General features: G+C 40.7%; 1 protein-coding gene across 4 annotated transcripts; it reads right to left on the reverse strand.

Annotated features, from left to right (window-relative positions):
* Positions 1 to 1,150: 1,150 nt before the first annotated feature.
* LOC115357850 (GRAM domain-containing protein 2B) lies at positions 1,151 to 23,533 on the reverse strand. 4 transcript variants are annotated; one of them, XM_030049589.1, is made up of 13 exons: positions 23,351 to 23,533; positions 10,014 to 10,181; positions 9,369 to 9,432; positions 9,047 to 9,119; positions 8,601 to 8,704; positions 7,718 to 7,816; positions 7,409 to 7,480; positions 7,187 to 7,255; positions 6,318 to 6,414; positions 6,032 to 6,121; positions 5,420 to 5,519; positions 4,792 to 4,899; positions 1,151 to 3,528 (listed from the first exon to the last, which is right to left on the reverse strand). In XM_030049589.1, the coding sequence occupies exons 1-13, from the start codon at positions 23,440 to 23,442 to the stop codon at positions 3,513 to 3,515; spliced, it is 1,152 nt and encodes a 383-aa protein (XP_029905449.1). In that variant the 5' UTR covers positions 23,443 to 23,533; the 3' UTR covers positions 1,151 to 3,512. The 4 variants fall into 4 exon arrangements, with proteins under 4 accessions (XP_029905449.1, XP_029905448.1, XP_029905452.1 ...); XM_030049588.1 differs by having other exon boundaries at positions 10,014 to 10,184; XM_030049592.1 differs by lacking the exon at positions 23,351 to 23,533 and adding an exon at positions 11,979 to 12,332.
* Positions 23,534 to 25,970: the final 2,437 nt, after the last annotated feature.

Raw genomic sequence — 25,970 nt, forward strand, 5'->3', positions numbered from 1 at the left:
AATGGTTAGAGGATGAAAATGCTGTAAATCATAATAACTACCAACAGGAGATTTTGGACTCTCCACCACCATCATCAAAGCTTAAATGAGACAATACCTAATAACACCTTACTATGTTATTTTATGTTGGTTTTCCTTTAATTTGTCACCCATCTGTCTGTATGGGTAGTCTTCTCTGCTGTGTTGTGCAAGTGTCTGATCTCTTGTATACTTTGGTTGTTGACAGGAGTGGTGACTAATAGGTTGGAAAGAAAACCAATACCAACCAAAGCAGTGGGTCACCTACAGGCCCAGGTACAACCACTTCCTCCGCACTCTCAGGATATCCATCACTGCATATGTGAGATTTCAGTCTCTCTCATCTACACTACAGTATTTACTTGCAAAAAGTCCAATTAATGTCTCCAATTACATTTGCACCAGTAAATACCTGTCCAAATGTAATTATAGTACTAAACTGAATTCTAGTTGCACTGAGTTCTAGATACCTGCAACTGTATTTTAGAGATCTGAAACTGCATATCTTAACACCTTTGCAGCTAGTCATAACTTAAGATATCTGGAATTACAATTTTTACCATTCACAATTTAATTATGATATATGGAAGTGGAATGTAAGTGTTGATATTTGTAACTAGATGTAACTTGTGCTAACTGTATATGGTAACATGACTAGTCAATATTATAAATTATATTAGATATACATTATAATTATGTGAGGCCTTCATCACCTTGGCATTACTAATAGTCAAATTTGCAGTATGTACATGTAGTATTATGACTGGTAAACACTGCTGTGTAGATATTTTGCATTAGACTTTCAACTAGTTAAATTTCAGTTATGACTTGTGAGGTTGGGGTGTTTTTAACTGAAATAGCATTTAACAATAGGATTTTTTTTTTTAGTTCAAAATTCCCAGGTGTTTCCAAAACGTTCATTTCTTGACAGAATTGGATTGCTGCTCAGAATGTGTGGGCTGAAGGTGGCTGGGCATTATGACTCAACTGGGACATTTAGCAATGAAGGTTAATTCCTCACAGCAACAAATATCACCAATTCCTAAACCTGAACTGATCAAATTAATACTCCATATGTTTAATTCTTGAATTTCTGTAGGAAACTGTTACAAAAGTGGCAATGACAAGCATGTACTTTGCAACAGTTGATTTATTTTGAACAATAGCAAAGCCATCTCACAGAGACTACTTTGAATTACACAGAATGCAAATAAATATATATATGGGACCATAGTAGAATTAAGGACATTAACAATTGATACAAAAATTATTTACAACACTTTGAATAGTGCAAAACCACACAACTGCTGCCCTCATCACTGAGGTTGTTGCATTGAATCCTTTTCGAGGACAGTGGATTTGTTTGTGCTGCCCCCTGGTGGGGGTTCATGAGAACTGACAGCACTGTTTATGGCATGTTGACAGAGATCTTAGCTTGGACAGGGAGTAGCACAAGTCACACCAGCACTTGCTACACCTTGTCAAAACAGATTGTGAGAGCTTCCATGACGAGGGTGATGTTAAGTCATTGAGATGTGGTGTGGATATGCATCGTTCAGTTTAAAAAAGGGTCAAGGAGAGGGGAAAATGAAAAGGCAAGCGTTCTGAGAAGCTGAATACAGTTACATCAATCAAGGAGACTGACAAAAGTTAAAGTCACATAAGTGATTCTCAAAAAGTGAAGATCATTTGCTCGTTGAGACAACTGAGAAACCCAGAGATGTAGGTGAACCCCATCCCAAGCACTACAGTTTGAAATGACATAAGGAAAGCGCCAAGAGTCGTGAACCTAAAACTATGTGGCAGGCAGTGCCCACCACCCCTGAGTGAAAAGGATAAAAAAAACAAAACAAAAAAACAAAAAACGAGAAAGGTCAAGGTCTTAGCACCTTCAGATACCACAGAACGCCGGCTTTGCCCTTCTTTCTCAATCCAAATGTAATGTCTTTGGATTGTGAAAGGCACAACACATCCTTTTGTAAAGTGCGTTCGCTCTATTGAGCTGTTCCTTTCACTCTCACTCTTCTTTTTTCTACACAATTTCCTCACCACAATCAGACAAACACCATTTAAAACAGAAAAAGAAATCAACAAAAAACTACTTTTTTTTCCATGCATAATCACTTGTTGCATATTGAACTTTTTTTGGACCACTACTTTGTTGCTGTTGAAACTTGGACCTTACAGTAACAGTGTGGTTTTGGTAGTTTTAAAAAGTTTGTATTCTCCTCTTAAGGTGACTAGAATGAGAGTGCATATATCAGTCAAGTGTCGCTGTTCTAGACACATGCATAAACATTACAAATGCATTGGTGCTACTTTAAATCACCTGAAACATCTAGAAAATGCTGCTTGGTCCTTGAGAGGCCTGTCAAGGACGAGCGGTGCATACTTTTGTTTACTTCAACACATGTTGGTCATCATTTCTTTTCCTGGTAGACAGTACACTGACAGATATCTGAACCAGGCAGATTATCCATACATCAAATCTACCTTTCGTGACCAAAGTAATAGAAAATACCTACACTTAAAGACGAGACACCTACGAGATTACCTCTTTTATGCACGGTAAGTATTTGTGCAACAATGATGTGTTAAATCCAGTTGAGACTGGAGGAGAAAATAACCACAGAGCATTGATCATTAAACAGGTTTAAATCATGCCAAATGCTGGGGAATTAATACTGCAAAAGAAGAGTGGTGAAGAGAGGGAGAGAGGATGAGACCATCAGGAGAGTTCGGCATGGCCGTCTCAGTGGGCTGATCTGAATTTGAGATTTCAGCTGTCGTCATTTCAGCCCACAGCTGATTAGGTAGATTAGAACCATTCAAAGAGAAGTACCTAGCAGTTACTGAATGGAAAAGATTAAAACATCTGATTTGAATGTACCCCTGACCAAATATGACAGATAGATGGGAGGGTAAACCGGAGACAGAAAAGCGGTAAAAAGCCGTCTCATGCAAAAGACGTGCACTGTGTGCATCTTTGGCTATGCATAGCACACGGTCTTCGGTTGTTGAGGTGCAGTGAATAAAAGCACTACAGCAGGCTGATTGGTGTAGCCCTGTTCCCACCGCATGCTCAGGGAAGAGAAGATGGATAACAGAAGTTCACAGATGAAGGAACAGTTTTTTTGTCAGACAAGCGCTCAACTTGGCAGCGTGGCACCTCATTAAGTGTGAGCCGTTTGGCTTTGGTTTTCGAGCACAGAGACACGCTGCAGCCAGGCAGTGTGCGTGTTGGCTTGTGACCAAGTCGTGGCATGTCCTTTGTCTACTGCACTAGGAGGAGGTATAGCCCTTCATGTTGGCCTGCAGTTTCAAGTTAGCAAGTTGTCTCCAAAATTGCACAGTTCTTCCTCTGGGCAACACCTTGGGCCGTGTGGGGAGTACAGTCTGAGCAGAGTGAAATTCTCCCGTTGGGTTCTGCTGGGGAGAGGCCAAAAACATCCTCCAATCATGAGTCAACCAATCTCTCCTTCAGTCAATCAGGGTTATGTGTCTTGATACCTAAGAAAAAAGCAAACAGGACAGAACCAGTTGAGTATGGTATGATCAAAACGAGTTCTCAGAAAAAGCCTTCAGTTTCATGGTAGCAAGGCTGCACCTGCTATGAGAATTCTCTTCGCAGAGCCTGTGTTTCCTGGAAACAGAGCCAATTGTGGAGGTGTGTGAAAGTCTGATAAGGAAGAATCATGCCCTAGATCCCCTTTCCACGTGGTATTAACATGTGTCTCAGGTGACCAGATAGCAATTGGTTAGCACTTGCCTCAGTCACAAAAAAATGCAGGTGTAAATTTCCCCCACAATGCAGTGGAGACAGAGTGTGGTCAGGGATGTATTGTGACCATTTAAGAGAGGTTAAATGCACATGCATCACCAATCAGCATCCATCAACTGTGGCAGGCTACTACTATTTCATTTCAAACACCACTCATGTTGCTGCAGAAAAATATGCCACCATTATCGTTATGATTGTTACAGGCTAGTTTTCTCTTGTGTGTGCCAGGCTCCTCCCTTCTGCCACACACAGACGGTGCATGTATGCAGTATAAAATCAGTTGGAATATATCTTCTGTCAGAGAGCGACGTTGTCGTCTGAACTATGAAAATCAAAGTGAAACTTAAACGGGTACTTTCCTTCCAAGTAGGCAGTTCCACAGAGCCACTGCTGTTACTGCATGGGAAGACAATTAATACACAAGCTCCGACCAGAAGATGTCAAATAGTGTGATCAGATTGGACACTTAAGACACATTAATACGTGGTGTAAGTGTAATTCATCTTTAACATATCTAGATAGAACCTGGATATGAGACACATGTTAATACCAGGTGTAAATGTGGCCTAGATGGCTAGGATATGAAATCACACCCCATAAGAAAAATACAACACCAATGAGTGCTTTTAGTGATTGATCAATAATTGACTTTTCAGGGTTACTGATTATCAAGTATCAGTGTCCTTGATTACTAATACTGTATTCTGCAGTGTAAACCAAAATTACAACACAGATTATTGAAAAATTCTGAATACTGGCTCCGACAATCCATCCAACTTACCCAATTTTTATTCAATCAACAAAGCCAGTTTTATCTGAAGAGTGATTTATTTACATTCCGCACTGTCGTGCAGTATTGAGCGCAGAGAGTGTCGAGTGGCTTTGTCCTTTTTGTGTGACAGTGTAAGGGAAAGAAGTTAGAAAGTAGGCCAAAGTCAGTGTGGAAAGAGCACCAAAGAGAGAGAGGAAGACAGTGAGCAAAGGGTTTTTACCCGCTCTGTAGGGCGAACTCGGGCAGGGCGCCTAGGGATGTCAGTTGTTCCTCCAGAGCCACGATCCGCAGGCCGATGTAACCTGAAGACAGCAGCAGCAGCACGACCCTGGCACGCACACAGAGCATATGCCAAGTCACGTTCACTGCCTTTTCAATACTTCAACACCTCGGCCGTCAAGTCAAATGACATTTCCAATACAGCAACCTCTCATTATCTTCCAAGAGGGCATTCCACAGCAGACTGTATGATGCTGCTACAAAGGCTTTCCATGCTAATGGCATTTAAAAACATCCACTTAGCCAGTTCACATATGTATGCTTATCTGCTACCCAGTTAGACTGAGGCCACGTGCAGGTGATTTCTCATTTCTCAACTTCATTTTAAACTGAATTTCAGCAGCTTTTAATCATTTTTCAATATTTTCACCTCTTAAAACTGATTCATGATACCCAAGCCAACATTAATCAATATCAGCCCAGAGTAGCAGCTTCCCCTAAGGTGCCGCTATGTAATATGAACTCCCAAGCTTTAATTCTAAATAAGCCTTTTCGCTTTTACAACGCAAGTTAATGGGTGAAAAGGGTGGAAGGGGGGACAGAAGGAGAATGGAGAAGACAGTACTCACAAAATCAGGTAGATGAAGAGGAGGATGTTGAGGGTGTTGGTCTCTCTCTGAACCAGCAGGGACCTGGCCTTTTCCGTCACATTCCAGACCCACGATCCACCTGGGTGTGAACACAGCACAAATGTCAGTTTGCATACGTGACTAATTTCTGATTGTAATCTTTCTTGTAATATAATTGGAAATACAAGATTATAATATTTATCAATATATTTAATGGTATTTTTTCCTAGGATTTTCTTGTACTTTTTTTTTTTTTTAGGATTTTCTTTGCTAACTTTCTGATAGTTTTGCCTTTTCCCCATGTTATTGAAAGAAATCATGTGAATTGGCTTAGGTTTAAAAAGGTTAATGTTTTTTTTTTTTTTTTTTTGCAGTTTACATGGGTACTATTCTTTTAAGTTTCAAATTTCTTTTAAGTTTCAAGGTCCAGATTCATGAGCCTTGAGACAACTGAGAAATGAAATTTTAAAAAGGGGTGCAACTTTGTATTTTCTGCACTGTGACAGGTTTCTTTGTAACTATGCATGCCTTCCAACTTCAGATTGGTTATATTGGTATGTGTGTTTGGCTGATGTATGTGTGTGTGTGTGTGTGTGTGTGTGCATCTATTACCTGACACTGACAACTCCTCTGAGGATGAGCTATTGCTGTGCTGTGTGTGCAGGCTCCTGAAAGAAGAGCCATTTCCCTTAGGCACTGGCTCTGGAAGGGAAATGAGAAGAGAAGGGGAGGAGGGGGTCATATCTGTTAGTCTTTGGACTTTGCCTGTCTGCTGGCTGAGAGAGCACAGGGAACACAACAACAGATTGCAACAAAGAAATGTGATGTTGATTTTTTCCATTTATACACAGAATAAAATCCAATGTAACACTAAGAATAGCTCCCGCTGCCCTCTCACCTCTGTGTGGCTTGTGCAGAGGAGGATCCAGCAGTGATTGCTGGTCAGAGCCGTCATACTGGTCGAAGCTGTCGTCCAGGCTGGACTGGCTGGAGTTCTGTTGAGATTGAACAACGTGACATACCATGAGATACAACTTCAGACAGTCTATATGATCTAGATGCCAAATAATGGCTGCCACTTTGTTAAGTGGAGTATGCCAGCTTAACTAGCCACAGAACAAAACAGTCAAGTATTGTTAACTTCAAATTCTAATTAAAAAAATAAAAATAAAAATTGGTTGGCATGAAAAAGTTTGCTCAGGTTAAAAAAAAAAAACACTTCAAGAGACTACATACAATTCTTTAATCATTTATCATTAGTCGTTCTATGTTGAACTAATAAATGTTGTATTTCTAAACAGCTAAATTTTAAGAGGCAAAGTGATTAAGGACTGTGATGAACTGCGACACATACTGTGTAAAAGTGTAACGGTTTAAGTAACCCACAGCTCAGTTTTTACTGTGTCAGTTTCAGGGTCACTGTTTCAGTTTGTTTGTATTGTATGTTAGGGTCAGGCTTAGAGAGAGAGAGAAAACTTCCATCTGTAATGTTTTCTGTATTTTGTTTTATTTGCAAAAATAACAAGTCTGCTTAGACTATTCAAAACAAACATAAATACTTTCAGTGTATTCATTAATTCATCAGCTAAATGTGTGGTTGTATGGCTCTCATACAGTTGATGTAGTGGTGACACTGCACTTTTCACCTCCCAGTTCAAAACATAATGAACACTCATGGTAACTCAGCTGCTGTGGAGCTCCAAATGTCACTGATGAGAACTTAAAACAGTTTTTTTTTTACAGGTTGGTAAAAAAAAGATCTCTCACCACTACTTTGCTCTTATCGAAGCTATTCTCAGCTGAGGAGAAGATGGGGCTGCTGTTGGTGCTGCCGTCCTGTAAAGAAAGAGAAAAGTCTTAAACTTGTATGGAAGGACATTTCCAAACTGTGATTTTTGTAAAGCAATGGGTTTTTTTGTTGGTATTCAAAAATGTGAAATGGGTTGAGAAAAAGAGACTACTCCGAGCCTGCACGCTTAAGGCACTCACCTCTAGCTGAGGACACACTGAGCGCAGCAGCTGATAACAAGCCTCTCTGTTCCGCAGAGACACAAACAGGAACTGAAAGATGAGAGGGGAAAGAAAACATCAAAAAGAGGGCATATTAGCTGTCTGCCTCGCTGGCAAACCTTCACCCTGGAAACACATCAAGTCACTCATTACATCTTACACAGTTAAATGTTGCATAAGGCTTTGTATTGACTTTGAGCGCATATGGTTATTAGCTACACGTCATGGCTGCCTTATCGCTGGTTTATTTAATGGCTGTGTGGGGTGGTGGGGGCGCCAGACACTGACCTTGTCTCCTTCCATGGTGCGGATAGAGAGGGCGTTGGGCACCAGCAAGGCCATGTTCTGCTTCTTCACTATGTGGATGCTGGAAACAGGAATCACCACCTACAACCGATACAGAAAATGTCAGAAAAAAAAAAATCTGCTTTTATATTGGACAAAGACTCCTAATTTGTTTAATTATGGTAAACAATATTATTAGTGATTTTCCATTTGTTTTTTCAATGTTTTCAGTAGTTTTGTGGTGATTTTCTTTTTTCTTTTTTTTTTTTTAAATATTGGAGTAATTTATGATAACTGTCTTGTTATTTAAATAAAGAACTAACATGATTATAAATATAGTCTTCTAATTACTTTTTTACAGTATTTGGTCATTATTTGTTAATTCTGTAGTAATATATTTTTGCTATTATGTGGTCAATTTCTTGTTTTTTATTTTTTTTGCCAATAGTCTGGTTATTTTAATTTTTATATCTTATTATTCTGATTATACAATTAAAGAAAAAAACAGTACTTTTGTTGTGATTTGATGGTAAGTTTCTTAAATATATGATGTTTTTGAAAGGAATCAAGGGAATTCACTCAGATTTCAAAGGGTTCAAAAAATAAATAAATAAATAAAATAGAAATAATGATGCTAACTTTTTTTTGTCCCCGGGGGTATTTTCCCATATAGCTGTCTGATCGATGGGTAAGTATCAGGAAATTATCACAAAACATATTTGCTCAGTCATAATACCTAAAAGCCATACTATAGTGCTAGAAAACTTTTGACACTGACTGACATTCACAAACTTGAAAGTGGCATAATATGTTAAGATTTTACCACCAGAGAAAAGAAATATGGAGCCACTGAAGCAAAGGGAGATGGGGCTGAGTGGTGGCCTACCCGGGTGTCCTTCAGCAGAACTGAGGAGTAGAAACAGGCGTGGCGGTGCGTGATGTAAAGCCGGCCATGGTAGGGCACTTCCTTCTGCAGGGCACAGATGTATGCTGGGAGAGGAGGGAAGCACAGGCACTGTTAGAGTTACATAAAAGCCAGGCGCTGTAGAGAAGTGTGTGTATGTGTGTACGTAAATGTAGTGTAAGTAAAAGGACTCCAAGAAAATGATTAAGGGACATGAATGGCTATGTCTCATATTGATACTTTTTAATGTCTTAAATTTAGATATGTAAAGACTTTAAAAGGCCTGCAAATACCCCAAAGAAGCTAGTTATGTCTTCCATGGACTGCAAAAAGAACCATTCAGTTCCCACAATTACTACCTAAGCAACAGATACTCAATTTCAGACTTATTAATTTACATTTAAACTTCCTTGTATTGGTTCACCTACCATGGATCAAGTCCTCACTCTCTGGAATGTCTGGAAAAAGCTTGTGGAATGTCTTGTTGTGCTTAATGAAACTCTGAGGACAGAAAAGAGTTCATGGAAATTAATATTTGAGAAGACAAAAATAGGCTGGAGACTTCATAACATGCTACTCTGGACACTTTAGAAACACTAGTTGAAAGACATAATTTTCGTGTCATTTACACAACACACTTATCAATACACGTGTGTATTGATAAGTATCTAGATGTGTTCAACAGACAAAATGTTTTAAAAATCACTTTCAGTAAATGAGTGTTTAAATCAAGACTTCTTGTGGACTTACACTTTGGGTGCCGCTGCCCTCTGTCCTCTCAAAGCCTCTGCTGTCAACATCAAAGGTCTGCGACCTGCAGAGAGGAAGAGCACAGCTGTCAGTTTAAAGGAAGTCTGTGGTTTCTTGTGTGAGTGCCAGGAGACAAACAGACACTAAAAGACTTTTCACTTCAGTGCTGTAAACTTTCACCAAATGTGCACAACAGTCTTTGTGAATGTCACTCTACAACTACAATGTAGTTCTGTGTATTTAGACAGCTGACAATTATTTTTGTAGAACATGCAACACAGTAGAACATGGAAAAAACAATGTTTGGGTTGAGCAATATTTTTTTCTTCTGTGTCTTGTAAGACTGCAGGTTTCCTCAGGTTCAGTTTAGGATTTTAAGTCTATTTTAATTCCAGCTGGGTGAAATATACAACCAGCTTGGTGACAGAAATATGTATGATTCAGCACACCAAGAGACTATACTATTTTTATAGCCTCTAAACCTGAATTTATCACTTAACTATAACTACATTTAGGACATTTTAAGGCTGCATCTTGAGTTAATTTGAGACATTTTAATGCTATTTAAGGACCTGCAGACACATTCAAGTCTTGTTGTGTAATTCCCAAAGTTTTCAAGGCAAGATGTTTCCTGGACAACTTTACCTGATTGCCATTTGCCTGGTAAGTGTCTTGTGCTGCAACTGGATCTCCAGCTGGGCCTCCTCCAGACTGAGGGCTTTCCTGGACTCCACCTTCTTCTTAATACTGCCATTGCTGCTCTTGCCTTTCTTCACTTTGGCTGGCAGCCCACCACCGCTCTCTACAGGGTAGCTGCTGGAAACGGGGAGAAGCCAGGCTTTAGAAACATGTCAGGAAAATGGCTTTTATTGATTCGATCTGTATTTATAATGAGTGTACAGGAATTTATCTTGAGAGCATTTGTGCAGAGATAGCCCCAACTTCATTGTTTTGAATGGAACATTTTGCTTGCAATTTTACCACTATGGGATTAGTACAGCTGCTGATTGCTACAAGAACTAAAAGTCACATTCAAGAAAGACACCATCTGTTGATTAAAGGAATGCTGTAAATTCAAGACTGGTGTTTGTACCATCACCTCTGCAATAAGCAACTTGCAGCTGAGTACAGCACAAACCCTTTAAGCACAGTGCCTCATGTGCACTACTAGGGTGTCTACAGTTAACACATTAAATTTTAATCCTTTTAAGACTTTAAAAAGACATACTTTAAGACGTTACGATTTTGGACAAATCTATCATGTCTTCAAATGAGCAGTGCAGGTAAGTATAAAGTAAGTAAATATTCAAGTTCAACATGTTCGGTCAAGGTCAGAGGTCAGTGTTAGGTAGGAACAAGGTTGATTATAAACTATGTGATTTTATGAACTGTTGTAACAGTTACCTTTACCTTAGATGGCAAGATGCAACTGTTTTAACTCTCACCATTACTGGTTTTCTTTCATTTACACAGAGCTTGTCAAAAGGGCAAGAAAAAGGTTTTGCAGGGATTTCTCTCTGCAGCATGTCAGTGTAAAAGGCAGTACTTGATTCAATAGAGTTCCATACGATCATTAATGCTGACGTTGATGCAGAAAGAACTTGAGTCATTTTGATAAAAAACATGATGAACAAATGAAATCAGATAAAATGAAGACCTCATGACGTCAATTCAATTACTTTAACGGTCTGCTGTTTATGAAATTTAATTTAAGACATTTCAAGACTTGTAGACACTCTGACTACAGAATGTATTGCATGAGATAACCAAACAAACGTCGATCACATTCCCCATAAGGCATGCTAAGAACCTCCTGATACATTCTGTCATGGATAATGAATAATGAATAGGAGACCTGTGTAGGCTAACGATGGGAACATATCAAAAACGTCACGGGAAGCCAGAGAGTGAAATTAGTACCAACAACCAGCCAAAGGCCTCTAAATCTTTGGCTAAATCTTCAAAGCAAACCATTGCGGAGATGTCATGAAATCACAGGATTTACACGTACATCCATTTCTCTTCCAGTAAAGGCTCTGTGATGGCTGGGTGGGCATCTGGCATCCCAATGTGTGCTTATCTTTATGGTATGTTAGGTAATGCTGCCCGTTTCCCCATCAGGAAGTTGGAGTGATATATGCGGCACCTGTGCTTACGCCATGGTTGCAAAACTGCAGGATGTTTTATGAGCTGATCAACGTAGGAAATATCAGGTCTCAGCCTATGCCTATTTAATAAGTTAAACAAACACTAGTGTTTAGAGACCGTCTTGTAAAGGTAAGGTCACAGGTTCCATAACAGCCAGCATGTCCTTCAACAGGCATTTGGCCCATCCTTGACCAGGTAATAAACCCATTTATTCACTGAAGAAGGCTACAGAGAACAGTGCAGGCGAAAAAGGTTGGTGTAAACGCACAGATTATGCCAATGACGACAATTACTACTACTAGACCAGGTCAGAATTACTATTGGACTAAAACTTCCAACTCAAGTAAAGAACAAATAGGCAAACCAAAATGATAAAAGCTTATTAAAACAAAGGAAAACCTTAAGCCTCAATTTTTATGTGGAACTTTTCCTTAGCAAGTAGCAACAAATACATTACCTTACCTGCTAAATCTCTTTGATGAGCGAAAACTTATGTACCTACTCACAGTAGGCATTTCCTTTCCTTTAAAACAAAAACAAAACAAAACAAAAAAACAAACAAAAAAATACAACAGAAAAAAAAGACAAAACCACTCAGGCTCCAATCACTGGTCACACAAAGTTCACGCCATCATTGCTCCCCCCAAAAATGTTGAAATACAGTATTTAAAAAAATCCAACAAGGTGAAATACACGCTGTGCAATAATGTCCTCTTAGTGTTTTTAAAATGGGTTTCAGGATGAATTTGTTTCCTAGTTAAGCCAGGGTGCTTGGCCACATCCTGCCAGAGAAAGCTGTTGTTGTATGAATGCTGCTGTTCGAGAGGAAGAGGCTTTGTGTTGGGAATGGTGTGACACTCCGTAGTGGCTGACGTCAAGCTCTGCCACTCCCCCCAGCCAAATAACATGCACGCAGGAGAGCAGCATGCATGCATGCACACACACAAACACACATAGGCACCGAGTCTGGAAAAAGCTCAGGTGCTGACATGTTTAAGAAGGGCATTCACTTGAATTCTTCCACTTACATTTACTATCTGATATGAAAATCCTTTTCTTGTTGGGATTTGCCAGGGCTGGCAAAGCAGGATCAGATTTTTTTAAGAAGCAAGAGAGTGTGTGTAGAACACCTGAGAGGTGCTCAGACCGGCCTATCTTGCCTGAAGTAGGAGTGGTACATTACACAGATCTCCCCTTCAGGCTATGGGTCTAACCAACAAGACAGAGGAACAATGCAACTCGACCACAAAAAGTCTCTTAAGCTCAGTCAGCATAAGAAAAGCCCGGCTATCAATCATTCAATCATACTTTATTTGTCCCACAAGGGGAAATTATGAGATGTCTACCATTTAAAAAGGTGATTCCAACTCTTGTAAAATCATTAATGACACAATATTAAAAACAAATAACACTACTTCTGGGATAGTATGTTATTTGGCTCCTGGACAAAATAACACTTTCACAGACTAGACCCACAATGTTTCGAAGATACTGAGTGATAAAATGTAATTTTTGCATACCCGCTTTCACATAAGACGCATCAAGCTCCAGCAAGCCTTGAATGAGTCATCATTTGAGAAATTAGGGCAAAGGGCAACAGGAAAAAAATACGAAGCGCATTTCTAGTTAGGGAGTTACCAAGCCTCTAATTAACTGAGCAACTTGCGGTCATCAAACGGTGACCAGCGGCCTTTAACATCATCACGGTAAACACTACTTGTAAAAAGCGTCTAATGCAGTTTAACGGCTGTTTGCTTGCCCATGTGGTGGAATCCTATCACAAGGTTTACACTCTTTAACCAAGACTTCAACCTGGGCCCGTTTTCATTATTCATCCGTTAACTGTGAGATAAAACCAGGGACAGAAACTGAAGCCAGGTTGTTAGTTTATCTACCCCACACACTTTGGAAACCCTTATTCAGAAGTCCTACTACATTCAAAATATATTTATCTGGCAATTTATCCAAAGTGGTCAAGTCAATTTCATGGTGGCCCGTGGACAAAAGAAAGCTATGCTATGGGGTTACCAATTAATTTATCTTGTAAATGTGAAAACTTTCACTGTCATTGTTGTATAATGGTGGCCAGGTGACGGGTTTGTGTTTTTTCCACCTATTTCTATGAGGCAGCAGCGGGAAGAGGTGAAGGGGTTAAAGTGACAAGCCAGTAGTGGCTCTATTCAAAGCACTTGACCTGTTTGAATTTCACAACAACATCCTCCCTTTACTCTTGACCAACTGTAACCATTAACCAGGTCATGTTGAAGCACTTCCCATAACTTTCAGATTACCTGTAGCCGACCTCGGCAAGTTTATCAACAGACAGATCAACTGGCCTTGACTTAATCACGTACCTCTAGCTGTAATTTCGAAGGCCACAGCTAGAAAGTCTTTGATATCCTCTTTTTTATATCCTTTTTATGAATCCTTTTTTTAATATTCTTTTATATGATTACCTTGGGGACAAAGTTCTGGTACTATTTAGGCAATGGATCCAGAACTGGAATAAATATCTCACTTCTGTCACGAGCGGTGGTGTTTCACTAGGATCATATTACTTTTTCTCTTGAAAAAAGGCAGATACAAAGACATGGTACAATACGCACACACGTGTTACTAGAGAACTGACATAACTGAGAAGTTGTACAGGAACATGGAGACAAACTGTGCATGCTTAACACCACTGAAAGCAACACACACACACACACACACACACACACACACACACACACACACACACACACACACACACACACACACACAGTCTGGTAGTGAGCCAGCCACTCAGTTCCGCTGCCAGATGCCATTAACTGCAGAAATGTTCCAGGAAAAAGATTCTATTAAAGTTTTCCTCATAGGCCGAATCATAAAGGAGAAAGTTTTCATTAACAATGCATCACTTGTTCCTCACATGTGCAAAAAATAAATAAATAAATAAAAACAGCTAAATAAATAAATAGCAAACCTCACTAACATCTAACAGTATCATTTCCATGCCAAACTTGAGCACCATCCGTGATAATCTAGCAAAAGGATTCAGCTTGCTATAAAACAGAGTTCAAGGCTGAGGGTATGTGGCATTGGCCAATAAGCAGATTAGCAAAGGCATCCAGGTACACACGATACCCAATGGTTATGACCTAAAAAAAAAAAAAAAAAAAGAAAAAAAAAGAAAAAAGAAAAAAGAAAAGAAAAAGAAACAACAAAATACATGGGATAGAAACTTTTATCTTATTTTATCTTAATCTCTCCACATTTGCAAAGCATGAGGTGGCCTAATTATTAATCTGCTGTGGGTGTGTACTGGTGAGGCTATCGCCATGAACTCTGGCCTGGTGGATGACTGTGTCTTACCACCTGACCTAGGCAATACTGAACCTGGTTCTGAAAAAACAACAACTCCTCCAGACCACAGAAACCCCCCCAGAGAGGCATTTAGTGAAGTGAAATGGACAGGCCCAACATCATGAGACCATGTTTATCTGGGCTGGCTGCACGGTACAATTTGTCATGGAGAAACTAATGTACAAACAACAACCTTGTGGTGAGACCATGATATGCTCCATAAAATACAGATTACTGACCAGCACTTTATGGTTTGATGCAATTCTTTATCTGCGTTCAAAGCGCAATCACTGGGTCAGAGACTGTCAGTGGCTCTCAGCTCAAAACTGTGACCGTCACTATGCTAACAGTCTTCTTAATAAGCATTCAACAAGGCTTTGCTGGAAAAATCGCAAATAAGTGGGATGCTACACAGGGTGGGTGACCATATAAAGCAAGCAATTAACTGTGAGCACGAAAATCAGAAGAATCCAATTATGAAGTCTTGCGTCAGAAAAGGGAGCTCACTTAAAGCTTTTACATGACAAGAATAAAGAAATGTTTTTGATAATTCTGATCATTTTCTCAGCTGAACAGGCCTATGTTCACCCAAAGATGCTGTTCAACCTAGCACTGCCTTAGCTGCGGCATAGTTTGAGAATTATTGGCCCAAGATGGACAATTAGATAAGTTTGCTTGTCTTACCTCCCCAGATCCCCAGAGAAGGGAGGATCTGCAGCAGCACCCTGTTGGTTCAACAAGCTTTTCCCTCTCTCCATGAGCATCCAGGCTTTTCTTCCACTGCAAGCTCACAGCCAATACTGATCGCCTCAGTCGAATGAGCAAGAATGGAATGAACTGTACCTATTGCACTCAGACCCTGAACATTGACAGCCGATGCAAAGGGTTTAAAGGTCTGTTTTACTGCAGTGTTTCAAAACACCATAGAGCTGAACACAGAGATAGTGCAAAGAAGACTGCAAGAGAGACTGGGGAAGAGGAGGGTGAAAAAAGCAGAAAGAAAAAGAGGCGGGTTGGGTTTCAAGCCCGAAATTCCTCTAAAGCTTTGTCCTTCAAAAGGTCTCAGCTGGTGTTGCCGTGGAAACAACGGACAGTAAGAACAGTAGGAGGTGGATGGTGGGGGGCGGGCAGTACTGCCAGGCTATAAGGTCTCATAGCAACTCAATAGAAGCCTGGTCTCAATAACAAGAGGGAGATGGCTTACAATGTTAGCTACAATGTGCATGTCAATGGTTAGCTCGTCCTCTTTGTGGTGGAGATAGAGGGGGCTGACATACATGAGAACATTTAAGACTCAAGCTTACACTAGTGCCCAAAAAAGCTTGGACCATAGTGAGAAACACACATCTTTAGGTTACAAAATATGGCACGCTCTTTAGGTTTCATTCAAGAGCCCTTTCTCAGGGCCTCTATTCATAACGGGCTATTTCTATACTGATGACATCACCATCCAAGAAACCCAATCAGACTGCAAGAGTCTCACTACACCCTTGTGACTGCGGTCTCAATTTAGCCATCATATATCACTCTACCTTTCCTGTCTGACCACCATCTGCCATGTTTTCACAGCAAACCACTTGTGGCCGAGTTGCAGTTCAGGACTGGTACAGGGTGGAACTGGCTGTTAGACTGTCCCATAACCAAAAAGGTCACAGGTTCAATCCTACAGTGGCAATGTTCCCTATCAAAGAGTCCTTGCATGCTCTGGACAAAAGCATTAGCGACATATCTTAAAATGGTGCGCTGCAGTCTGTCCCGTGATGTCAACAGATGGTTGCATTCCTTCAACTGAGCCACTCTCTCAGGCCTGCTATGACACCACAAAGTCTTCCTAAATCTCCCTGACAGTCACGAGATTATGCTACATATAGCTTTACACAAGGCTATTCTTAAGTTAGCTGCTTACAGAAAAACTGAGTAATACTAACACCTGGAGAGCAGCGGTTTCTTGAAAGGCTAAGGGTCAGTTACAGATAATTCTCAATTTTTAATCTAGACCTTTCTTAATCTGTAGGATAATTACTTTTATAACATTTTGTGCCAAGATGCAGTCAGACCTGACTGTGGCAACAAGCAAGGAATCAAGCGCTGACTATAATGTGAACAAGGAAAACATCTGCACCATACTGCAGCCAAGTGGGCAAAAGGTGACTCCTATTCATCCGCATCACAGAATAATTTAAACATTTTGCCAGTCAGTGCATGGTACAAGCTTTAAGCTAACAGCACATCTGGTCCGTTCCGTCTTGCATTTGACACTCTCCCGTTTTATGTACTGACAAAGGTTTGCACAACACTCACAACGGCTAAACAAGGAGGTCCAACGGGACTTGTCATGCTAGCTGACACCAGACACCAAGCATGACTAATGAGAGCTTTAATAAAAATCAAATAAACAATTAAATAAAGCAAATGATTTATTTAATTGTAAGAATAGTGATGCTGGATTCATGTCAGATTTAGTTTTGTGTTGAAATGCTTGATTTCTTTCAAAAAGTGTGGGGAAAATAGGGATTATAAGCAAATCAAGAAACGACCTGAAAATTAGCAAAAAGTAGAAGAATGTTACCAGAAAATTCATAATTAAAAAGAAGGGAAAAAAAAGAAATTGCCAAAATACATGTATGGGGTCGACACTGGCCTTGCTGTGTCGTTACCAGGGTAAGAATACACTTTCTCCATCCACCAACTACAGTGCCTGCTGGATTCCAAAATTCATCAGCCAAACATTAGTTTAACTGGAATGTAACTGCACTTTTAATTCTGAACAAATAGCTGGCCAACTGCCAAAGTTGCAGGCATTGCAAGTGCACCTAGGCTTTGTCTCAAGGTGGGTATAATTTCCCACCTTGGTTGTAAGCAGAGAGGAGTCTGACGAGGGAGGAGGGGTTGTCCTCCAGTCTCAGCCTGTGTGACAGTATAGGATGTTCCAGCTAAAAGGACTCCTTGGAGTATAGACCAATGGTCCTTCCATTTGCTGCCAGAGATGACACACATGATCTCTGGAGGTCAAGTGCAGACGTCAACCATACGTCAGCTGTTTTGCAGTGTGAGCTGCCTCTGACCAAATTGCTTCTACATGGAATGTTTAGGTCTAAACTTTCCCACAGCCGACAAACTGTGCCCAAGATTCAAATGTCAGGACTGACAAAGATTCACATCCATGAAAACTCCAAGAGTTCATCAAAAGCAGATGGTGTGAGAGCACCATCTGCTGGACAGTTACAGGTACCTGTAGTCACGTGAGCTGCTGATTCCGCACTGTCCAATCAAAATCGATTTAGGGCAATGCAACACATTAGATAACTTGCAAAAGGGCTTTTCTGTGCCACACCATAGCTTCAATAATAGCTTCAAAGCCAACCACACAGCATCTGAGTGTGCTAATCTGCCTGTAATAATTTTGTATATGTGTCTGCTATGTGCATGTGTGTATGTGCATAGCTGTGGAAGAGCAGTCAGGAAGGGCAGGGCATTGGGCCAGTGGTTATATCCAAAAAAACAACGTGTAGCCTGTGGCGCCCTGCCAGGGTGCAATCTGCAGGAAAACTCTGTGTGAGTGTGTGTTAGTGTGAAGAGTGTGTATTTGAGCGGGAAGTCATGTGACTCAACACAGGCAACGTCTCCATCCACTTCCTCCATGCTAACTGGGCCAGAGACAGGGCCTTTCTTCATCGTGTGTCTCAAAGTTTTCAGCAGCCATGCACACTGAGGTTAGTGTGGGGCTTCCTGAAAGCCCCCACTCCATTCCAATTTACTGAAACATAAGAGCAAGCCAGTCTACTATATAAGCCCTGTATATATAGACACACTCTTGTTAAATCTACTCAATCAGACTAGTGTGCCAAAGCTATTTTGTCTAAACCCTGTCTAAAAAACAGTTGCACATACACACATATTCCTGAACATCTTGTATAGTCCAGCTGGCAGTTGAAGTATTTATCATTGCAGGAACAGGTTTAAGAAGTTAAAATAATCCTGCAATCCCTTGCGTGTATTTCTGCATCCATGCATAATTTGTTCATTATATCTGTAATCAGTTCAAGGATTTGGATACATGTGGTTTTCCTGTGTAGTCAAACAAAACAAAAACCACTAGATTTAGTGTACAAAAAATCCGCAGAACACTGCAAGGAATAGGAATGTAAAAAGCCTGTCCAATGGCTAATGCACTGCATGGACGTAAAAAAAATAAATGTACCAAAGTGCTGACACAGACTTTCCTGAGGGTGCAAACTTTCTGAGAGAGGTTGTATTTTCTATTTTTTCCTACAGACACTCCAACTTCCACTGAGCAGCTCTCCTTCAGTGAGGCCAAGAGAGTTGTTCCTTCCCTGTGGTGAGGGGGCAACACTTATTCAATCAAAAAAAAAAAAAAGCTTATTTGATTTGGCACAGCCTTTTATTACCAAACAAGGCACACTGCAGCATTTGCTCTGTAATTTTATTACAACTGTGGTGCTTTGGGGAATTAATCTAGTTTGTCCCATATCTGTCACTGTATGAGTCTAAATTATGTTGAGGTTCAAGTGTCAAAAATGTTTTTAATTAATGAATACAGAGGGGAAAACTACACCATGCTGCCTTAGGTCAGCAATGTACCAAATGTTTTCATACCGGTCAGATTGGCCTGAGCAAAATGATGGCAGGTTCAGCTCACGTTTTTGACAACCTTCCCCCAAGGTCTGCAAGCTTGGAATGAGGACGGGCTGTGTTAAATATGCTTAGTGGAATTTACCGGGCCTACATGAAGAGCAAAAGGTGAAACAGCTGAGAAGAAAATAGCCTTTTTCTTGGCTCTGTGACCAGGGCTTGAGTGGTCATTAGCACTAGACTGAGGGGAGCAGCACAACACACACATACACACCAGGGTCCAAAATTATCTTTACGGATTACTTGCCAAGGTGGCAGGTAGATAAAAAAAATTAACAGACAAAAATAATGAATACTATTACAATTTATTATTATTACTTGTTAGCATGCCATCTTGGTCTCATGTGAGATTCTCAGTCAATATTATAGTAGTGTACAGCAGCAGCAGTAACACTAACTGTAGCAGAAATCTGGTTTGCATCCACCAAAAACAAAAACCACACCTGAAATTGGCAGGGTGGGATCATGACCAGAGAGCTATGCGATAGATATCCAATCTGCAGAACTTGTCAAAAAAGATAAAGAAAGAAAGAAAATTAAGAAAATTGTTACAGCTAAAGGATCCAACACCTCAAATTTACTGCGACATTTGCAAGATCACCAACCACATTTACACACCAAGTAAAGGTTATGTTACACACTAAGCAGTGACTTTTTAAAAAATACTTTAAAAAATACTGGAGTACTTCACCATTTATAAACACTCACCAGAACAGGAAGTTATTCCCTCTAGGGCTTCAGCTGAGTAAACACTAGGTATGGTAGGTAAATATACTGAAAGGACTAACTCAACATAAGGATTTCCTGGACTATCATACCATGTGATCAAATTAACTGCATTTCAGTGATTAATAACACTTCCATAAGCTCAATTTCTTTATTTTTCATTTTTACTAAAAAAACAAAAACAAAAAAAACCCAGCAAAAACAAACAAACAAACACAACAGACAGGATTTTCTCAGGCCACATGTAAAATTAGATGACAACTGATGATAACACTTCAGTTTATTACCCTCATTACGTCATTAAGATTTGACCCACTACCGAGTTGATAAAGTTAATTGATACAACATTGTGAATGCGCGATTTCTCTCAGACTATAATCAAAATATCAAAATCTAATGGGTGCATCCCTTGTCTCGTCACCCTGAAGTTTGCCTGCTTTCTTTTTCTTTCCTGGGGGCTTCAATGCCGCAATAAATCTCCACATAACTGGATTTGTTTCAACTGCCTGGATGATAACAAATACCTCATGTACCCTAGTGTGTGGTTTGGTGACTGATGCAATTATATACTATGCATGGCACATGCAGCATGGAACATCTAACAGACTGAAGTGACAGCAAACCAGCATCTTTGTCCAGCGCATGAAGGAAATTCATTTTTGCTATCGACAACAGTGGTGGGTGGTCTCCACAATTTACTTGCCAGAGACTAAATATATCCACATTTGGTGACTGGTGAGTGTTAATTTCAAACCTTGTATATAATGCACACCTTTTAATCATAACCAACTGGTAAGTCTACACCCCTCATTTAGCCATAAATCCCTCTGCAGATGTGGGTTTCACCCTTTAACTTGGGCTACTCCTCTAAGCCTGCAGCACATCTCATAATTGGGACCGCCAAGGCCTTCCCTGCCCACAGCTGCCTGGGAAGCTCTTTCCTGTGAGCATCTTCCTGGGGCCAATTGGACACATGCATGGTTGCCCCACCCTGCCTATTCCAGGCTCCTCCAGCACAACGAGCTTTCCAACTATATGTTGTTCTTCCCTTTATGGCAACCATTTCACACTTTTTTGTTTATATTCAGCACAATGAGCGAGCAAGTAGCCCATGTGTTCGGTGTCAGTGATGTGGTTGTCGAATGACACATGGGCTGGAGCAGGGGTTGAATTTGTGACCTGTAACAAACAAGGCAGCCTTTAACCACTTGGCCACTTAACCACACCCTTGTGTGTGTGTTTGTGTGCGTGCGTGCGCGTGAGACTGTGTTTCTTTTTGTCCACTCCAGGCCAGTGGAGACAGATGATCATCCCTCAATGGCACATCCCATAGGTTATCAGCAGGAACGACAGCAGGCCAGGTCTGATTGGTGGAGTTCTTATTTTCCCGTAAATTGTTATCTAGAGGTAGGGAAGTGAAAGGCAATGCCTACTGGACAAAGGAGTACTAGCAGTGAGATACTGGGAGCATTTATATAACACCATGTACCACCTGTGGTTGACCCGTGGGAGCTAAAAATAGGCTTTTCCAAGACAACACAGCCTCACACATCCCTTGTGTGACAAGTCTGTGCATTTCCCCTAGGAAAAGAGGGGGAGAGAGAGAGAGAGAGAGAGAGAGAGAGAGAGAGAGAGTGTGTGAAGTGGTGTGTGAAAATGAGGGTGTGTGTTTATATGTGTGTGTGTTTATATGTGTGTGTCTGCAGTCTACTGCCAGCCTGGTCTGCTCTGGATCTTCACAGAGCTGGATCAGCCATGACCATCAAGTCAGGACAAACAGTGGTGTTCATCTCATCCACATAGGCCAGGGGATGAAGTCATGGTTTCCGAGCAGGAGGCGCGGACCAGATTAAGAATTGACCAGATCTGGACAAAGCTGTGTAATGTGCCACAGCATGTCATGTAAAGCGGTTTATCTGTCTAGCATAGAGTGGCCAAGAACTGCCCATGTACACATCACCATGTAGGACAGGGTTTCATGGTCTTTTTGGTTTCCCCATGAGGTTGATGAATACTTGGGGTGGACAGTCAGCAAGGGGGCTAAATATTGCTCCAAAGTTAGGCTGCTTTTTGGCAAAGGAAAAGCTAGCATTGTGATTTTGAAAGGTGTCCCCTGACATCTGACCACTAGATATCTGAATGAAAATGAGTTCTATGGGCATCCATGGGTCTCCCCTTTGCAGACATGTCCACGGTATGCTAATCCCATCCAGATTGGGGGAAAAGTACAAATTCAAATTCAGCAATCACAAAGTAATATTGAATCTCAATCCTTAAGAATCACAATCCATGTCGAATATGCACCCAAGTATCTAGATAGTATTGAGATAAATATATTGTCCCAGCCCGAATGAATACTGACACAAGATGATTGTCTATATCTTTGCGTTTGTAAGGGCATATGTATTTACAGAGAAGGTACAGGACATGAGCTAGCTAAGGTCTGGCATTTCTAAAAACTCCTATAGATAACTAGCCAACTTCATGGCACTTTCTTAACCACCACAACAATGTTCCTTAGTCACTGGCTGGAAGTCTGCTAACAAGTCAAGTACATCTATCCAGCAGGCAACAGCATTTTCTCATATTCTTATCCGACATATTTTTTATGAGGCTCGGTGGACTTATGACTACCTGAATCAGTGCCGAGGCAAGGTTAAGCTTATACTAGCCAACATGGTCATAATTGGCAGCAGGCCACAATGATATATCACAAACACTCTGACGCCCACAGCTCTCACAACTGCTTATGACAATGTGTGGTATTCATAGTGAATTGTGACCCAGAAGTCACACGTAAAAATGTCAGTTATTACTGGTCGACAGTCATAGTGACAACGAGCTAGCTAACACAACTTCGTTCATTTAAATGCCAACGCATCTTCAGCCTTGCGGACGGCTAACCTGCTAGCTTCACAATCTAAGCTACTCTTTACACACATTCATTGTTGAAAGCAATTACAAATAAAGTTAGGTGACACACTGAAATAATAATGAGACACACAGAGACACAGCGATAGTTACTAGCAATGAAATGCTAACGGTTAGCTAGCATCCACCCTTCTGATGATGCTCACCGGCAGATAGCGGTTCAGCTGGACTCCGCTTACCTTTCTCTCATGAAGTGCTTGATTCTGACGATGGCCTTCTCGTCAATTTTCCTGAGAAAGGTTTTTAATCTCTCTCTCTTGTTTTCAAGCATTCTTTCCTCAATCCAGTGACGGTCGGTTCGTCTCGAGACGAAGATCCACACCAAACTCTCCCTAGGATTTGTTTGGCTTCTGTCTTTCCCCCACCCCTCTCCTCATCTAGGGCTGATTAAGATAATGAGCTTAAATCGGACCAAGTCAACCGACCAATGAGCTTCGGCGGCGACCTAGAAAAAAAGCAGTCATGTCAGACTGTTTCTCCAATCAGGACGTAATACTTGGCTTCCACAGACCGCCCATTGCCTTATATGGGAGGCACGCTGCCGGTTCCCGGCGTATCGGAGCCGTACAGGGTGGGCCTGTATTATTACACTGGCGAGGTCGATTCAATAAATGATTTACAGATGACCCTGCCTTGTAGGTGTTGACAGTGTGAGAGAAATCACACGTTTGTCTAGTGTAGCGGCGCACGCTACACCGTATCTTAAAAAAAAAAAAAAAAATTGATGAAGTAGGCCTACAGTTGTATATATGTATACGCACGCACACACACACACACACACACACACACACACGTATGTATACAAGTATTGAGTATTGTCTCTCTGATTCATGAAATAAATAAACGAGACAATGTAGGATTAAAAACAGAATAAACTGCACTATTCCTGAGACAAAGATGCATCAGCTTCTTCATCTTTTGGGTAGATGACCTACAAATGCCCATAATAATATTAATTATTATTATTATAATCATCATCATCATCATAATCATAAACTTATCAAAAGTGCTTCACAACAAAAGTCAGAATCCAGTAAATTGTCAATAAAAACACGGCTAGAACATAAGCATACCAACAAATGAAATAAAGTATACGATGTGATAGTAAAAAAATAAAACAATAAAAACAGCTTATTGGACATATACAACTAGTAAATTAATGAAGTGAAAGTGCATTTCAAATAGTGCGTTTCTAAAAGAGATTTAAAAGAGGACAAAGATGAGGCTTGCTGGATAAGGCCACAAATACTGTAAGCGAATGCTTGAGTTACATGAATGATAATGAGCCCAGAAGCCAGTGAGTGCTTATTCTAATTCATAGGAGGTCAGTGAGTCAGACAGACAGTCAATAGCTCAGTTGGTGTCTTTTCTTGTGAGACCACAGCATGTAACATTTCATCTCAGCCCAGCACTGGCTCTGTGGCCAGTGAAGACGCAAGCCTGTCTTCCCTTCCCCCCACCTCATCTGTGTACCAGGCGACAACTGCAGCAGCAAATGGTTAAAAAGTCACACACCTACTGTATGATCAGCAGGCTGAGGCCATAAGACAGGAGGTTAAATTGTCAGAGAAGTCACATTGTAGTCACGCTGGGCAACCTGTGTGTTACCACTCAGAATAAGCTGACTCACTATGCCTATATGCCTCCATTCTTTTAAAAGTGTGAAACGTGGTAGGGTAGGACCTGTATTCAGCTGGGAAGCTCTGGTTCAAACCCTTCTACTGCTGAAATGTCCTTGAGCAAGACACTGAAATCTTGTAAGACCCAGGCCTGCCCCAGTAGAGAGAACGTTTCCCTTTCTAGTGAATGAATAACAAAACTAAGTAAAACACAGACCATGTTGCCGTTGTTGGGTACAAAACTTTCATTTTGCTGATTTCCTGGTTTCACTTCAGTTGAATAGTTACATGTTCCTCTGTGCGTTGAAGGTTTTCACTGACTCTTAGGTTTATGAAATATTTTCATAGGCACCCTCAGCAATGTATAATGAGAACAAGGCAGTGTTTTTTTTTTTTTTTTTTGTTTGCTAAACTTCAAAGGTTTACACTTTAGGTTTTCAAAGGCAAGTTTCACCGATCAGGAGTCTGAAGGAGAAGCACATTATTAGCCAATCATAAATATTCAACAATTTGCTGTGATGACACTGATGCAGGAAAACGTCACATCTTGACACATCAGTGAGTCATCTTAAAGTCACGGTCCCCTCTACCTTCAGATGAATTTCACTGAGTATTTCCCTGCTCTTTCGAAGGAGATTCTTCACACATTTTCAGAGGAAACAGCTTGTATAAGTCATTGGTAGTAGGCTTCCATTTAGGGAAGCCTGTGCAACTGTGGGCAGTGAAGGCTTTTTTTCTCTCTCTTGGCAGGCAGCTCAGGCGCCACCTCACCATTGGGAACAGAAGAGGCAGTGTACTGCCACATGACACAGCAAACACACCACCACCACACCACCGCAATCTCGCCTGCCAGTCAGCCCCCCGTCTCCCTTTCCCACCTCCGCTTCACTAGGAAACAAAGCGGATCAAGTGGAGGAAGTTGGGCTTAATAAGGAGCGCGTGGAAGTCCATGATGTAATGAGGGGGGTTGACAGCAAAGCACACAACAACATGCTTTGCGATTTTGATTAGTTAAGCAAATATGAAGTATCTGTTTATTAGAGGGTTAGCGCTTCTTTATTATATTTACACTGTATGAGATGGCAATTATGAAGCATCTACCTATGACTATGTATCTAGCTAACAACCATAGTTTGGTTTAATTTGTTTTCTTCACTGAACACATGTTGCTTTCTAGCCT

Source organism: Myripristis murdjan, chromosome 4 (genome assembly GCF_902150065.1).
Source record: "Myripristis murdjan chromosome 4, fMyrMur1.1, whole genome shotgun sequence".
Lineage (NCBI taxonomy): Eukaryota > Metazoa > Chordata > Actinopteri > Holocentriformes > Holocentridae > Myripristis > Myripristis murdjan.